The sequence below is a fragment of the Naumovozyma dairenensis genome, chromosome 6 (assembly GCF_000227115.2).
Source record: "Naumovozyma dairenensis CBS 421 chromosome 6, complete genome".
In the NCBI taxonomy this organism is placed as follows: Eukaryota; Fungi; Ascomycota; class Saccharomycetes; order Saccharomycetales; family Saccharomycetaceae; genus Naumovozyma; species Naumovozyma dairenensis.
This window is the reverse complement of record NC_016484.1, coordinates 271,323-288,661: the sequence shown is the minus strand read 5'-3', so window position 1 is coordinate 288,661 and position 17,339 is coordinate 271,323. Positions and strand designations below refer to the sequence as shown.

Genomic DNA, 17,339 nt, shown 5'->3' with positions numbered 1-17,339 from the left:
TGCCCGGAAATCTCGCTTTCGGTCCCTCCCTCCCTCCCTCCGACCACAGTTTGTTTTCAACTGTGGCTCTTGCTTGATACTAGGATGGGGCGCTACCCTGTTGGACAACGACGAAAAAGTCCGTCCGTCTTTGCCGGGGACCCGTAGGGTTGTTTGCTCCTGCTCTTGCAGACATACATTACATTACAATACAATACAATACGATAAGGTGAAGGTGAAAGTGAAAGTGAAAGTGAAAGTCACAGCAACCCCCAGCTGTCCTTACATGGTAATAGCAATAGTAACAGCAATGTGCAGGTGCGGGTACCCGCATGGTGGATTGGATGGAGTTGGATGGAGTTGAATGGGGTGCACAGCCGGTGATATGATGCTGTGATAAATTAATGGAATGTAATGGAATATGATATGATATGATATGATATGATATAATATATGCGTTGTTCTGTGACTGTCGATGACTCCGATGGACAAAACAGACAAAGCCTAAGTAAGACATTTGATGATATTATATATATATATATATACGTGTATGAAAAGCTTATTATCCATTCTGTTACAACAAATTTATTAATTCGGTTACTTACATGCTTGTACACTTACATACACACATACACACATACACACATACATCAATAAGTTTACAATGTCTAACATACAAAGCTTCCAAGAAGTGGAAGAAGATATGCTATTCCCAATGTCAATGTCCATTTCTATATCAAACATTAATTCCATGAATATAATACCATCAATTACATCTCCCTCCTTTGTTCATGAATATGATATCGCTTCCAATCCTCTGCCGAACTGTTATAGTCATGATCAAGAAGAAGAAGAAGAAGAGGAAGAGGAGGAAGTACAACAACAATTCCATTTTGATCAAGATTATATTGATGATAACGACCCTGAATATACCATAAGTAGTAGTAATAGTAGTAACATTTCTGATTTGGATTCCATATTTTCATGCAACAACCTTTTGATATCACCATCTGGTTCTTCTTCTTCGTTATCATCATCTTCAATAAGCAATGAAGAACTCAACACATCATATAAAAAATATTACAAAGAGATACAATATCATGACAAGCAACTTGATTGCTTTGCCAATCATTATCATAATAGAAATACCAATAAAGACACTGACACTGACACTGACACTGATATTGCTCAACAAAATTATAAACTATGGCTATTGTCTGCTTGTCAATCCAACTAATTAATAAACATACATAAACATATACATTCACACATACATATTACATATTCTAACAAATGGCATTCATCTATTCATTCATTCATCCATCTATTCATTCATCCATCCATCCATCTTACATTATCTGCGTACATTAACTAACACATTTTTTTCTGTATTTGTAAGCGGGACCCGGTTTTCTTTAAATTTTGAAATTCTCTTCAATATAAATACAAGAACAAGATCATGATCTTGATCTTGATGATTCAATGGTCATCTACATTTATTATTATTGTCCCTGCTAAGCATTCAAGTAAAAACTTCGCAATACACATACCCTCACAATGATCAGGCATTTGTCCCCACTACTGTTCATAAGGAATATCGCTACAACAATACCAATCTCTACCGCATCACAACTTACATTCAAAACCATAGCATACCCTAGATCAAGAAGACTCATACCTTCATATAATCAACTCTCTTTCTTCTCAACAACAACCATCCGACACCATGGTCACATCAAGAAACCTGAACCAGGTGAAGAATTAAAAGTAACATTTGTTCTCAAAGATGGTGAACAAAAGACTTTCGACGTATGTGAAGATGAAACTCTATTAGATATAGCACAAGGTCATGATTTGGATATGGAAGGTGCATGCGGTGGTTCATGTGCATGTTCCACATGTCATGTCATTGTAGATCCAGATTATTATGATGCATTACCAGAACCAGAAGATGATGAAAATGATATGTTGGATTTAGCTCCTGGATTGACTGAAACTAGTAGATTGGGGTGTCAAGTTAAAATGTCAAAAGATATAGATGGTATTAGAGTGGCTTTACCTACAATGACTAGAAATGTTAATAATAACGATTTCAAATAAACTTTCTCCTCTACGTACCCTTCCTTCCTTCCTTCCAACTCATACATGTATATAACTTTACATAGACATCTCACAGTATATACCAAAAAGAAACAGCCATCCAAAATAAAATAAAATTCTTTAATGAGTGACAAATCTAATATATAATATAATAAATATACTTTCTTAACTCTTCATCTCGAGGTCTTTTCGAAAAGGCAAATAAAATAAAACAAGACAAAAACATATACGTATATAAAATACGCGTTAAACTAACAAACAATGCGAAAACGTATATCCGATGAACTAACTAACTAACTAACTAACTAACTAACAAACAACAAGATCAACATCAACATAAACATCAAAAAACAAAAGAAGAGCAATTGAGAAACACTTTCATTAAAGCCCTCACCTCTACTTCTTACCTCTGCAATTTCATCAATCTCCTAGATTGAAAACCAAACATGAACAATTTATTGCACGATATCACAGATACCGAGAACAATAGCAATAGCAATAGCAATAGCAATAGCAACAACAAAACAAGAAAGAAAAGGAAACTAACTCAAGATGAAATAAATAAACCAATCTTAGCAAATTATAAAAAATTAGCCACACAAAGGAAAATTCAAAGACAATTAATCAATAAAGTGAAAATTTATCATGAAAAAAATTTAAATTGTAATTGGGAAATATTAAAATTGAAAACAAAAATATTACCTGATTTAAAATATCAAATCTCCAAAAGAAAAGGAATGAAAACTAAGATTTTAAATGATATTTCAAATTTGAATGATTCTTTACTCTCAAGAGATCAAATTATAACAGATCTCACTTCCATGGAACCATCAATAATTTCACAATTACAATCACAATTCCAACAAGAAATTTCAAACCTTAAAAAGATTCATGATGAAAAATTTAATACAAGATCAATGGTATTACAATTGGAATTGAATCAATTGGAAAAAATGAAACCAAAAGAAGAACTCTTAAAAGAAATTGCACATTTAGATGAAAAATTGATTCAATTACAAGATCAAATTATTGGATTAACCATGGAAAATGAAAATAAATGTAACCAATATAATTCAACTTTACAAAAGAATTTCAATAAATTTAAATTGGAAAATAATTCAATCGATGATATCATGGTTAAGCAAAGAAACTTAACTGCACAAAAATCAACATTATTAAACCATGAATCAAAATTATTAAATGAAATTCAATTAAATGAAACCGAAATAAATCAATATAAATTACAAATAATGGTAATTGAAGATGATTTAAAACGAATAAATGAAAAATCAAAACCATTAAAAGATTCCCTCAATAATAAATTATCATATTTACATGAATTACAAACACAGATTGATAAACTTCAAACTATTGCAACAAATAAAGAATTGAAATTTAATAATGATTTCAACTTAATGGAATTACAATCCCTTAGAAGGAAAAAATTAGAAAATTCAATAGATGAATTGAAAGGTTTCATTAGAACATTCGCATACATTGATTCATCTGCATCTGCATCTACATCTGCATCTTCGTCTGTACCTTCACCTTCCCATTGGAAAATAGATTATCATGATAATTTAGTTCATAATGATTTGGAAAATATATCATATCCATTCACAAGATTAATATTACCTCATAATATGGCAACTACAAACATAAACGATAATAACAATGACAATTGTATAGAGAAAACTTTTATCCAAAATGAATTCCAAATATTTATTGATATGTGTTTGAATCAATTAGAAAACTTTAATTTATTTTCAATTTCAATTAATCCATGGACAAGATTGCGTGACAACGTATTATATCATTACCATTCACTAATCAACAATAAAAACAACATCAATAAAAACGCAACAAGTGAAAACATGTTTATCAAATTTCAATGCGCATATTTATCTGATACTTTACCATCAATAGATTATCTAACAATCTCAAACACAACAACAGCTTCACCCACAACACGAACAAATGAACCAGGAATCAATTTAAGATTTGAACAAAATGAAAATAATGAAAAATTAATTGAAATCGATTCCAAAATAATCTCATTAAATAGTAAAAAAATTGAATTCATTGACACTCTTTTATTAAATTTAAAATTAAATGATACAAAATTAGTACATGGATTAAATATTTTCAAATTCACGATTAAGAAAACCGGATCAATAAATCCTCCTCCTAACAACAATAACAATACTAATATTCTTGAGAAAAGTTTTTACTTTATTGAAACAAATAATTCACAAATGCTTAAAAACTTTCATAATCATACGAAAGAAAAAATAAGTTACAAGGCGTCGATTTACTTTTCAAACAATTGTTTGCATGGAATAAATCATTCTGCATTTTTAAATTAAAACCAATTGATGCCGAAAACGATAACATACAAGAAACTTTATTAGAGTTTGCTAAGACAATTGGACAATTTAAAAATCCTCACCAACATACATAGCACAGTGTTATACCAACATTTATACCTTTATGTTTTTCCCAAAAACAGCGGCCAAAAAATTGAAGACTGCACTATGAAGTGACGTAAAAGATTCACATAAACAAAAATCATTATTACATAGGTACGTAGATATTACAATTACATTTCTCTCTCTACAAAAAAAGTTTATTAATATCCTAAAACAAAAAAAAAAAAAAAAAAAAATTAAATTTACGCACGCACACTAACATGTTCTATCAACGTACATTCCTTCCTTTTTTTATTTTATTCATTAGTTAAAATATCTTTAATTAACCAATTTAATTCTTCTCTTGTACCAATATTTTTCTCATCTATTGGCGTGAACGTTGGTTTTTCATTTAATTGGAATTCAGGTAAATCTTCAATACTACTTTTACCGACAACTAATTCATCATCATTAAGTAATCCTAAATTGGTTAAATTATAATATGCACTTGTTGTAGATTCAATTAAATTGGGGAAAATGTTCAATGTATTATAAAGATCTTCATTTGTCAATGATATTATATCCTTTGCATTTTCGTCATCCCGATCTTGTTTTTTATTATCACTACTGCTATCATCTCCAATTGTCTCTGCTCCAGTGACAGGTTTATAAAATCCAATATCATCATCTAAATCATAATAATCAGAATATTTTTTCTTTCTATATCGTACTGAATCAATGGTAAATTCAATAATATTTTTCAAATAATGATCTAATCCCATCATTAAAATATCAATACACCTAGTATCCACATTTCCTACAAGTCCATGTTCTCTTGATATCCCAGTCATTTTTAAATATAACGAATCCACATCGGGTAATGAATAATTATCCGTACATAATGGAGTATTGAATCCATTCATAATATCTTGTGACCATTCCAATGGGGTTTTTAAATTATTAGACTTAATTCTTTTCAAAGTCTCAGGTTCAGAAACTATAGGGATCTTGGGGACTATATTTAATCTTGACTGTAACACGGAACAATAAATAAAACCTTGTTTCCCAGCATCTTTAGTTATTAATTTTAATCTATTCCTATCTGCTATTGGTAATGATAATACAATTTTTTTATATATTTCAATTTGCGAACTTGTCTTATTTGACCGTTTCATGTTTTTATTTGTTGAAGCTGAAATGCCAACATTTGTCCCTGAAGATGATGATGATGACGAAGAGGCATTTTGAAATCCAAATCGTGATCCTTTTTTGCTCAATGGAGAATCTTTCAGTGAATTAGTCAATACACCTAGTAATAATTGATTATGTAACCTTGTCAAAATACGTTTATTGTGAAGTCTCTTTCTTTGTCTCTTTAAAGATAAGGTATCGCCTGCAATTGTGGCAATATCAATATGTAATTTCTTATTGGACGATGATGATACGTTATGTATTCCAACAGAATTGAAAATAAATTCTAATTCTCTTGATAATTCCTTTCTTGACAATTTTCCCAGGATGAAAAGACTCAATAATTGCGCATATTTTATCCAATTCGGTCTACCTAATATGGAAGTAAATTTTTCAATCATGGGACTTAAATCTAATCTTTTGTTTACTGATGGAATCAAGTTTTTCTCATCGGGATCACTATGTTCATCAGCATCATCAGTATGCCCATGCTGTTGTGTACCTAATGAATTTTGGAAAGATGATGGAGTCATCATTGATACAGCACCACCACCACCAACGGTAACGCCAGACGAATGAGGCGTTTGTTGCTGTGACATGTTGCTATTGACATAATTTGGGGTCATTGGTTTTTGTTCTTGTGACAGCGTCGTTGACATTCTCGAGTAATTTTGCAGCAGAAGACAGAAAAAAAAAGGAGAAAACCAAGAGAGATGTGCCAGCACGTAGTTTCACTGGGTTGTTCGCTTAATCCCGAATATTCTTTATGGTTTTACCTCGTCTCTTTCCTTTGTTCTTCTTCTTTAACTGTCTTTTGTATTTTTCAAACGTTTTTGTCCAAGAAATTTCAGAAGTTGAAAAATTCAGTTATATATTTTTACGATAAGTAACATAGTTACTAGAAGACAATCAACAGTTTGGGGGACACAATCAGTTTGTAGACTTTACAAAAAAAAAAAATAGAATTATCCAATTATTATATAAGTATTTGCACAAGATTAGTATTTAAGGTGGGAGTATATATATATATATATACGATCGGATACATATTTAACAATACGCAATAGGAAAAGGTATAAAAGGTTAGTACAACTCGAAGGGTCCAACTGAAACGTAGAAAAATGGTAAAGTAATATTATATTTGGTATTTTTATTGTTACACTTTATCTAATTATTAAATATATGATTTCAATTCATCAGTATCCATGGTCAAAATATCTTCTATGGATTGTCTATTCTCAGTACCAGTGCCCAAGTCTTCCATGTTGAATTTGTTTCTACGGCGTGTTGACATTGCCGGTGAAGAGATTGAGGTATCTAAAGTATCATTATAATTATTACTATAGTTGTTATAGTAATAATGATCCTGTTCTGGAATTCTGGTTCTTACTTCTAATAATTGTCTTTCCAAATCTCTTATCTTGGATTCATATTTGAATTGATCATTTTCTCTTTGTATTTCTGAATCTCTTAACCTATCACTTAGGAGATCATTATCTCGTGTTAAGTTCCTTCTTTCATCGTTGGCAAATTGAATTGATTTTTTTAAATGAGTTAATTGTCCTTGTAAGTCATTAATTTGTTCATCATTTGAATTTTCCGCATCCAATGAAATTTTTTTCAAAGTTTGATATTTGGATAATAATTTGAAATATTTATCAGATAATTTTTTCATTTGTTTCAATTGGGATATGAATTCTAATCTTAATGAGTTATATTTATCTTGGAAAGCTTCTTCTTGTAATTGAACAAATTGGTCTCTTTCCTGTAAGTCTTTATCTATTAAATGTAATGATCTTGTATTTAAGCATATTTCATCTAATAATTCCTGATATTCTTTCACATAGTTATGTGGTTTTCGAGGAGCGTTGGTAGTCGCAGTCCCTTTCCCATTGTTATACGTAAGATCCTCATTTATTGTTGTTGAAAGAATAGATTTGGCAGGTGATGGGAATTTGCCAGGGATATTCGTCTTATTATTATTATAATCATTTTTATTTTCTGCTTGAGATTTGGAAATTCTTTTCCCTTTACCAAATAATTTAGATAATAATGTATCATTATCTTTGGGAGGTCTAAAAGGTATATCATTATCCATGTCCTGTCGATGGTTATTATTATTGGAACTTATCTTTGATCTATTGTTTCTCCATTGGAATGTATCTGTTGGTTCAGAATTTGGGGGGTCTTCGTCATGATTATATAATTGATGTCGAAGTAATGAGTTCTCATTTTTTTGTTGTTCATTTGTTACCATGGAAGGTCGTAGATGAATGGGACTCATTAAACTATTCCTTATATCATTGTATTTAGTATTATGATTATAGCGTTGTTGTTGCTGTTCCTGTTGCTGTAGTTGCATATTATTTGAAGGTGATAAAAGGTCATATTTCCTATAAAATGAGGAATCCAAACCCAGGTTACTTAACGATGATCCATCCCAAGAGTTTGATCTTGTTTTCAATTCAGTTAAAGGAGATTCTCGAGTTTTATTCATTCTTCTATGGTGGTTCATATTGTTATAATTGGTATCATCTTGTGAAAGCATATGAGGTTCCTTTTTAGGTCCAAACAGGGCATCAATGGTCCATTTGAATAATCCAGAATTTCCGGGACTATTGTCAGGTTGGTGTAGTTCTTGTTCTTCTTCTTGTAATAGTAATTGATCACGATAATTCATTCATAAATTAATGTGCTGTTTCGAATATAGATTTTCCCTTTCTCTGACTTCATGTAATTCCTTTTGAACTAGTGGAAAATCGATGCAATCTGTTTTTGATATTGTTATTATTCAATTTTCCAATTTCCAATATAGAGAGCCAAGAAGGGACGACGCTGTCGCTGGAACGTGAACAAAAGAAAAATACTTATATGATTATAGTTTGAACATAAATAGTATATACAGGGATTACAGAAGCAAATTTTTGATGAGAAGTGTTATGTTAAATTGTTTGTATTCATTGTAACAATAGCTGGACTTTGGATATAGTGGAAATTTCTCTGTGGATTATATGCCTGTGGAAACAATTCTAGAGTGTCACAAATTCACAAATTTCCATGATTATTTCCTATTTTTGTGACACCACATTTACACCTAGCCCTAACAATTGTCATAGACGCCAAATGTACAATGAGGGTTTAACCCTGTTGACCTGAAACATGGACGCGAAAAATCCAAAACCAAACCCAAAGGGGAAAAAAAGAAACCGCGGTGAGGGGAACTAGAGCAGAGAGTGGGAAACCCCGACTAACACGGGCAAAAAAAAGCACAAAGGTAAACAAAGGGAAAAAGCTTAACTTGACGCGTCGGTCTCCGAAAAAAGAAGTCGCGAAAAAGACACAGAACACATCGTAGTTAATATCTCGAGGATTGCCTATTGAGTTGATTATTCAATCAATTCAGTTATGTCAGAATTCAATAGGTGAAATATATTCTCGAAAAGCTGCAAAATAGACACTACGAATTGTTTTGCATTTCATACACGACTCAAATATTTTTGGCGTTCGTTTATGCTCTTCTAGGCGTAGAAGCCTGAAACTAACTAAACATTGCATGCATTCATGCCTTGATTCCTCTTCCCTTTAGGTAGTTTCTGACATTCGATTTCCATCTATTCCTCGAAAAACTAACTAGGCTATATTTCTTCTGCACAAACCAAACAATCAAATATTCCCCTTATAGGTTATGTCTAGATAACTTTTGGTGTCACAGTTATACTAACTATTTCTTCTTCTTCTGTGCAACTTGTTTGCTCTTTGGTGTTCGTGAACTTTACAGTTTATGTTCCTTTGTAGAAACTAAAACATCATCATTATTATTGTTGTTGTTGTTCTTATTATTGTCACTATCCGATAGTATTATATATTAAACAACCTTTATATGATCTAATCATATTCTTCTTTTTTCTATTAGCCTCCATTCAATTCGCATACCAAATAACAACCAATCATCTATTACATTAAGAATCAAGATCAGCTGTAGCATTCATCAACATCAGCCATTGATTTCTTGTATAGCTATTAACAAATAAAATAAAATACATTCGTTCATTTTTATTCATTCATTCCTTTTTTAACCAACCTATAATTCCTTCTTTATTCAAATAATCATTCTAAATGTCACATTCCCAAGGTTTAATAGTAAAGGCACAACAAGTATATTACCCAATTGAATTATCCAACTCAGAACTATTATGTCACTACGAAACCATCCAAGAATACCATCAAGACATCTCCTCCAATGCCATTGCTCAATCATCAAAATTCAAACCGATAACAAAATTAATTGATCAACAACCAGAAATGTCTCCTCAAGAAACAAGATCAACAATAATAACTTTTCTTTTCGAGTTATCTGTAATGACTCGTGTCACTAATGGAATCTTCTTCCAATCTGTAAGATTATACGATCGTTATTGTTCCAAAAGAGTAGTCCTTAAGGATCAATCCAAATTAGTTATAGCTACTTGTCTTTGGTTAGCTGCAAAAACATGGGGTGGTTGTAATCATATTATAAATAACGTTATTGTCCCAACAGGTGGTAGATTTTATGGTCCTAATCCAAGAGCAAGAATACCAAGATTATCAGAATTAGTTCATTATTGTAATGGTATCAACGAGGGGTTCGATGAATCCATGTTTTGTCAAATGGAAATGCATATATTGGCAACTTTAAATTGGGATATTTGTGAACCAATGATCAATGATTATGTTTTGAATGTAGATGAAAATTGTTTGATTCAATATGAATTGTATCAAAGACAATTGGACCAAAATAGAAATTATAATTTGAAAAGACAGTCTCAAACTTCTCAAGATAGTGATGCCACTGTGGATGAGATCGATACAACAACAACAGCTATGGACGCTAAATGTAATAATAACAATGATAGCAGTAGTACAGATGTCAATGCATTGGACGAAGAAGATGAAGAATTAAAAACAAAAATTCAATTGATTAATTTGAAAAAATTCTTAATAGATTTATCCACATGGCAATATGACCTATTGAAATTTGAAATTTTTGAAACTGCATTTGGTATTCATTCCATTATTAATAAATTTACAAATCAAGAACAAAATTCCTTTTTAATGACCCCAGTAACGAACAATACAAAACAAATTCAACTACTAAACATTTTCATAAATGCAATTATCAATGCACCATCATCATTGACTCAAGTCTATAAAGATCAACAAGGTATAATGGAATTTATTGAAAAAGTTAAGACATATCATATGGAATTACAAAAGAAATTACAATTAGCATCATCGATCGATTTAACAAGAAGAATAACAATAAATACATGTTATTCATCATCTCAAGAAGCAATCCAACAACAATATTCAAACACATCTTCACCAATTTATTCCTCTCAAAATTATACACCAATGAGAAACGCTAGTGCTCAATCTGATAACAGTGTATTCAGTACCACAATGGAACAAGCTTCTCCAATGACTCCAACCATGTATTATTTCAATAAAATGAAAAATAATAGTGCTTGTACAAGTTCTCTAAGCGTTAACAGTCTACCGAATAATCAAATGCATATGCAACAACAACAACAGCAGCAGCAGCAGCAACAACAGAGTACAAAACGTTATTACGATAATGTAGAATGTAATAAAGAAAATCAAATGCCATATCAAAACGGTACGACAGGTGGCCCACCAAGAGCTAAATTCATAAATACAGGTATTTCTCATTCTCCAATGACTAACATTTCGATGAATGGTGGTGGTGGTGATGATTCAAGTAGTAGATCTTCTTTAATCTCCGTACCAATCAGTCAAGTTAACAGCAGCATGGTCTGAAATCAAACAAACGCAAGTACAACTAGAAAAAATTATATTCCAACAAAGACATAGTATGAGTAAACTAATACAAAACAACTTAGGTGAAAAACTCAGTACTCTATTCAGTAAATTATATAGATAAAACACGCACATAAAAAACAATATAAGAAAATATTTATAGAAAAAACAATAATCATGATAATACCAAATTGAGCGGTTTGAACCATTCTTTTCAATAAACGTTTTCCCATCTGTACGCTTGTTTGCTCATTGAAATTCGATGTTTCAAAGGTCTTTTAATACGACTTCGGCCGGTCACAGTATTTAAGTGACAGTTAGGATGATGATACTTGGAGGAATATATTTTACGTAGGATATAAATAACGAAATCATGGGAGCTTATTTTGATGGCCAGGCCTTTAGGTAGTATTTTCTTAATGGTTTATTATATATTAGGAATGTAAGAGTCAGCTATTTAACATTCTCCAAAAAATGATTATCCATACGACGACAGCGACAGAGATGGTCAAGATGAAAACGACGGAACAAAACACATTAGCTATGGTGACACACAAAACAAGAAAAACCATACCTTGCGTTATGGTCTTCAAGCCTTTGATTAAAAATTTCAACTCAGGAGGATCAGCTTTTCCTTTAACAACATTGTTTTGTACTATTTCTACTATACCATCAACTAGGGCATCTTCCTCTTCGACCGCTGGCAATTCATCAAAACGGTAGCCAATAATTCTAATCAATCCTAATAATGTATTGTTTTGCACCATCTCAATTGTTTTAATAGCAGCTTTCAAAGCTAAATCCGAATGTCTCAAAATTCTGTATCCAGCATTAACAGAACCTTCACTAGACCCTTGCAGTACACTATATTTCAAGTATACCATTTTTCCCAGATTATGATTCAAATATCTCAAGATTGCAAGTTTGAAACCTTTATTAATAAAAATTTTATGCCTCCACATTATTAATAAATCATCATATTTTCCGGCCAATTCCTTGATATCTGTCATCATAATAATCGTGCCTTTTTGCAATCGTACCGCGATATTATTTTTTTGAGGATTCATACTTTCGAGAACTAACAAATGTTCAAAGTTTTCATTAATCTCCTTTACTATCGGAAGAGTTTCTTTCATATCCCAAGTTCCATTACCATTTATTATGGTAGCTAATTTGAAAGCAAATAGAGTCTTGGAGTCTGATCCTTGACTTAATTCTAAACGATTACATATTCTTTCAACTGTTTTAAATGAGTATGTTCTTTGTGTCGTGTCGTTTAATGACAGAGTGTCCACCACAGGTAAGAGATCTCCCAAACAAATGTTTTGGACATTTAGAATTGTTAAAATAAAGAATAGTAATTGCATTTTTTTCTTATTTCTTTGTGATTTTTTTGTAACTACTGAACATATAAAGCCTCCTTCTTTAAAAAACTCTATAAAAAAACAATTTCAATTTTATTAAACTAATTAGTTGAGTTTATTAGAACACAAAAATTAAAGGTTGGGAAGAAAAGAGAATATAAATAGAAAAAAGGCAAACCAAAAATATACTTAAAAATGGAATGTTTTATTTGAGAGTATGAACGCTGTAATAATGTATGGTTATAGCAAAAATAATGAATCATGGGGGTTAGAAAGGAAAAGTAGTCCAACAAACCATTTATATTTGATTGTCTTCTTTTTAAAAGTTTACAGGAAACTATTCATTTACACAATACATTAGAATAGAAGAGAATTGTCCTTCTGTTGCTAACAGCTATAGTGATTAATTTGTGTGTCGCAGTTCGAAATCGCATTCTCAATTTTAGAGGCGTTGTCTATTTGTTTGAAATTAAAAGGCGTATATATATATATGACAACAATTTTAATAGCAACAGTTCCCACAGTGTGTAATCGAGCAAGAACTCAAAGCAAAACAACCATTAAAAGACAATCTTTCTACCTATTTCAACCCTCACAAATGACCTCAACGATAACTCCAGCAGAACTAGACATTTTAATCAACAAAGCAACAAATGAGTCAATACCAAATGGTGACCTCGACCTCCCCACTTCGTTTGAAATTTCAGACATCATAAGGTCCAAAAGGATACCACCTAAAGATGCAATGAGGTGTCTACAAAAAAGGATTGCTAATACTTACATGAACCCCAATACTCAACTCTCCACTTGGAGGTTAGTTGAAGTATGTATAAAGAATGGTGGGACGCCCTTTATTGTTGAGGTCTGTTCTAGAGAATTCATGAACACTTTTGAGAAGACAATTTTACAAAACGAAGATACTGATGAGAGTGATGATGAACTTGGTACGTTGGTAAAGACTTTATTTATGGAATTATATGGCACTTTTAAGAATGACTCTCAACTCGGGTATGTGGCTAAAGTTCATGATAAGTTGAAGAATAGGAACGTGGATTTACCAAAGGTTGTGTTGGGTAATGGCATAGGGAATGCAATGTTTGATTCCAAGACTCCAGCTGATTGGATCGAATCTGATACGTGTATGGTTTGTTCTAAGAAATTTTCATTATTGAATAGGCGACATCATTGTAGATCGTGTGGTGGAATATTTTGTCAAGAACATTCCTCTCACAACATTGAGTTGCCCGATTTAGGTATCTATGAACCTGTAAGAGTTTGTGATAATTGTTTTGATGACTATGATATTAAAAAGAGTAAACCTAGTAGTAAAAAAAAGAAGAAAGATAAATCAAAACATCGTCACAATAATAAGCATCCGAAACATCAAAATGTTGCCGATGAAGAAGATGAACAATTAAAACGAGCTATTGAATTATCACTGAAAGAAGCAAGAAATTCAACTGAGCCAATCGTACCTGTAGTAACACATACAACCGAAGAACCCATCTTGACTGAGGAAGAAGAAAATGATCCAGATCTGAAAGCGGCTATTGAAGCAAGTTTAAGAGAATCTCAAGAAGCGGAGCAAAGACGTAATGAAATGAATCAGAGTGCCTACAATACACACCAAGAACGTCAATATGCGCAGCAGCAACAACAGCAGCAACAACATTCGTTTGATTTGAATAATGCAGAAAAGGAAGATATTTATTTGTTCGCTACTCTTGTGGAGAAAGCCAAGAATAATCCAAATTCTGCCATAGACATCTTAGAAGATACAAGACTACAAAAGTTGTATCAAAAAATTATGTCAACAAAACCAAAATTAAACAACGCATTAAATGATAAGATTAATAAATATAATGCACTGATAGATATGAACAGTAAAATTTCCAGTATAATGAATATCTATGATTCACTTTTAGAACAACAATTGAGAAATATAAACTTGTCTCAACAATACTCAGTCGCTCAGGAGCCTTCGGATCCATACGCAATGTATACCCAACAACAACAGGAACCTCCATTAATACGAACAGATCCCACAGTTGCAACAACAAAACCAATCATTGAATCATATAATAATTACTATCAAACGGCGTCACCAGCTATCCAAAACCCAGCTCACTATCAACCATCCCAGCAAGTAGAACATCAACCTCCATCAAGAGTACAGGAAGAACAAGCAAAATTTCAATACAATAATGAAACAAACATATCATTAGAACCATCTGAACCACCGTATCCTGAAGATGAAATGACATCAAAACCAAGTGGAAATGAAGTCATTACAAGTATTGAAACGATTAGTAATCCATTACCGTATTCTTCAGAAGTAGTCTCTGATGAGAAATCATTAAATAAGGAAAACACATCTACTTCTGTAACACCTAATAAGGTCATAACAGAAGAAAAAGCGAACGTACCAACTCTTGAAGAAAAAACTACAAAAAACGACGCAATAACGAATTACGACTTCCCAACTGTACCAGCACGTAAATTACCATACCCTGAGACTGGAACAGAAACAGCAAATAAAACTGAATATCAAGCTTCACAAGATGTAGAAGAAGAACATGAAGAAGAACCTAAAGAGGAAGAGTTGTTAATTGAACTTTAGTATATATATCCCTAATCTTTTTTGCCCAAGGAAAACAAAAAAACGAGAAAAAAAATTCATAGAACGTACAGCATATATAAATCTTCATAATAAAATGAATATTATCATTGTATTTATTGGCAAAGGAATTTTTACCTGCCATTTTTAAGTCAAGCGTCGTAAACTATATGAAAAAAAAAATTATGATCCTGGGCGGTTTGAAATGAACCTGCGTAAAAATGAAAAAATCATTCTTTCTTGAGTAACCGACACAAAATATTTTAAGCCCAATAATGATAAGTAGTATCCTTCAATCCAACCTAACAATAAGATATTTTTACGTACAGAAAGAAAATATGTCATTTATTACATCGAACCTGATATTTTTATTGTCTTTTTTGTGGAAAAAGAATTTTGAAGCATGATTTGTTCCTTTGAACTAAAAATACCTCAAGGAAGGTGAACGGCAGAAAGTGACTTATGTAAATACCTTAACAAAGCTTCAATTGTCAATGAACAATACTGACCTTTTTCCCGTTAAAATGAATATATCTTTGCATTTTATAATTGAAAAAATAGAATATATTTTTTAGATTATGTCACGGCTTTATGCATATCCTAATAAAAAGTATAATATACTATTACTGACAAATATTTAAACGCTTTTGTTTTTGTGTTTTCGTTCATTAGTTAGTAATTACAGAAGATGTAAAACATATCGACTATGAATTCCTAAAACAAACTAGAGAGTATGCACAACAATGATGAAGCAATTTTCTTTTTTCACCAACCTTCCATTGTATAATCATGCTCGATACTTGGTGTAACACTTGTGATGAATTTTAAAAAAACAACCAAGTATTGATCGGCACGAATAGTATCATTAATATCATCTTGTAAATCCTCCCAACCCTCTTTATCTGGATGCTGTCCTTCTTCCTCCCGTTCCTTCTTCTCAAGTTCGTCATTCTTTTCATTGTGATTCTGTTCTTCCCTTCTTCTTTGATTCACTATACGAACCTTGTCTAATAAAACTTTCATGACATTAGCATGCTTACAAGGGTGGATCGATACTGAAGGAATGGAATTCTTGAAAAATGGCAGCTTTTCAATAGTAGCAGTTTTGGATCTATAATCAGGTGAAATATCTTCAAACATTTGTTTCGGAGTTAAAGGTAATCCATCACCATTAAACCCTACTATATACATCTTAGGTACACGATAAGATGTAGAATATGTAATATAAAGATCATAATATCGTCTCTTACAATTGGTTATATTATCATCGTTCCTTGTGACTTCCAGGTCATCGTCATCATCTCGTATTTCCATATCTTGTAACATGGCATCAATATCACTAGAATTATCCATCAAATTACTACCCTGTGCTTTCGCAGTTTTACGGTCTAGTTTCTGCATAGTGGTATAACCAGTCATGTTAACAGTATCCTCCTGCTCCTCTCCACCCTCATTATCATCATCGTCATCGAATACATGAACGTTCTCATCTCGTTCATCTTTGAAATCCATAATATCATCAGCACGTTCCAAACAAGGGACTTTCCTAATGACAAGAAATTGTTTCTCATCAGGCAAAAAATCCCTCAAAGATAATTCATTTACGTTAATATCATTATCATCATCATTCCATTTCCAAATGGGGAACATATTAACTAGATAATCACCAGCTTGAACGAATTCCTCTGGTGTTATTTGTCCCGTTGTTAAAAACGTGGATTTGTGGGTTATGGGGGTCAAGTATTCTCTCCAGTTGCTCAGCGTTGATCTCAACATATTCGTTATATCGTTATTGCTTTATTTTGGTATTCTTGTTTTGCTTCTTCGTTGTTCAAAGTTGTTGAATCTTTAGTTGTCACTCTT

At 31.9% G+C, this 17,339-nt stretch overlaps 8 protein-coding genes across 8 annotated transcripts; 4 read left to right on the top strand and 4 right to left on the bottom strand.

Annotated features, from left to right (window-relative positions):
• Nucleotides 1–1,536: 1,536 nt before the first annotated feature.
• On the top strand, nt 1,537–2,079 carry YAH1 (adrenodoxin; the record flags this gene model as incomplete). Its single annotated transcript, XM_003670633.1, has 1 exon — nt 1,537–2,079. The coding sequence occupies one exon, from the start codon at nt 1,537–1,539 to the stop codon at nt 2,077–2,079; it is 543 nt and encodes a 180-aa protein (XP_003670681.1).
• A 446-nt stretch (nt 2,080–2,525) lies between these two features.
• VIK1 (Vik1p) lies at nt 2,526–4,445 on the top strand (the record flags this gene model as incomplete). The annotated part of the gene is made up of 1 exon (XM_003670632.1): nt 2,526–4,445. One exon carries the CDS (start codon nt 2,526–2,528, stop codon nt 4,443–4,445), a length of 1,920 nt encoding a protein of 639 aa, XP_003670680.1.
• Nucleotides 4,446–4,804: 359 nt separating this feature from the next.
• HFI1 (Hfi1p) lies at nt 4,805–6,337 on the bottom strand (the record flags this gene model as incomplete). Its single annotated transcript, XM_003670631.1, has 1 exon — nt 4,805–6,337. One exon carries the CDS (start codon nt 6,335–6,337, stop codon nt 4,805–4,807), a length of 1,533 nt encoding a protein of 510 aa, XP_003670679.1.
• Nucleotides 6,338–6,852: 515 nt separating this feature from the next.
• Nucleotides 6,853–8,358, bottom strand: BBP1 (Bbp1p; the record flags this gene model as incomplete). The annotated part of the gene is made up of 1 exon (XM_003670630.1): nt 6,853–8,358. The coding sequence occupies one exon, from the start codon at nt 8,356–8,358 to the stop codon at nt 6,853–6,855; it is 1,506 nt and encodes a 501-aa protein (XP_003670678.1).
• A 1,436-nt stretch (nt 8,359–9,794) lies between these two features.
• Nucleotides 9,795–11,495, top strand: CLN2 (cyclin CLN2; the record flags this gene model as incomplete). The annotated part of the gene is made up of 1 exon (XM_003670629.1): nt 9,795–11,495. One exon carries the CDS (start codon nt 9,795–9,797, stop codon nt 11,493–11,495), a length of 1,701 nt encoding a protein of 566 aa, XP_003670677.1.
• Nucleotides 11,496–11,944: 449 nt separating this feature from the next.
• On the bottom strand, nt 11,945–12,862 carry NDAI0F01140 (uncharacterized protein; the record flags this gene model as incomplete). Its single annotated transcript, XM_003670628.1, has 1 exon — nt 11,945–12,862. One exon carries the CDS (start codon nt 12,860–12,862, stop codon nt 11,945–11,947), a length of 918 nt encoding a protein of 305 aa, XP_003670676.1.
• A 487-nt stretch (nt 12,863–13,349) lies between these two features.
• VPS27 (ESCRT-0 subunit protein VPS27) lies at nt 13,350–15,479 on the top strand (the record flags this gene model as incomplete). Its single annotated transcript, XM_003670627.1, has 1 exon — nt 13,350–15,479. The coding sequence occupies one exon, from the start codon at nt 13,350–13,352 to the stop codon at nt 15,477–15,479; it is 2,130 nt and encodes a 709-aa protein (XP_003670675.1).
• Nucleotides 15,480–16,241: 762 nt separating this feature from the next.
• Nucleotides 16,242–17,252, bottom strand: ATG3 (Atg3p; the record flags this gene model as incomplete). The annotated part of the gene is made up of 1 exon (XM_003670626.1): nt 16,242–17,252. One exon carries the CDS (start codon nt 17,250–17,252, stop codon nt 16,242–16,244), a length of 1,011 nt encoding a protein of 336 aa, XP_003670674.1.
• Between the last annotated feature and the right edge of the window lie 87 nt (nt 17,253–17,339).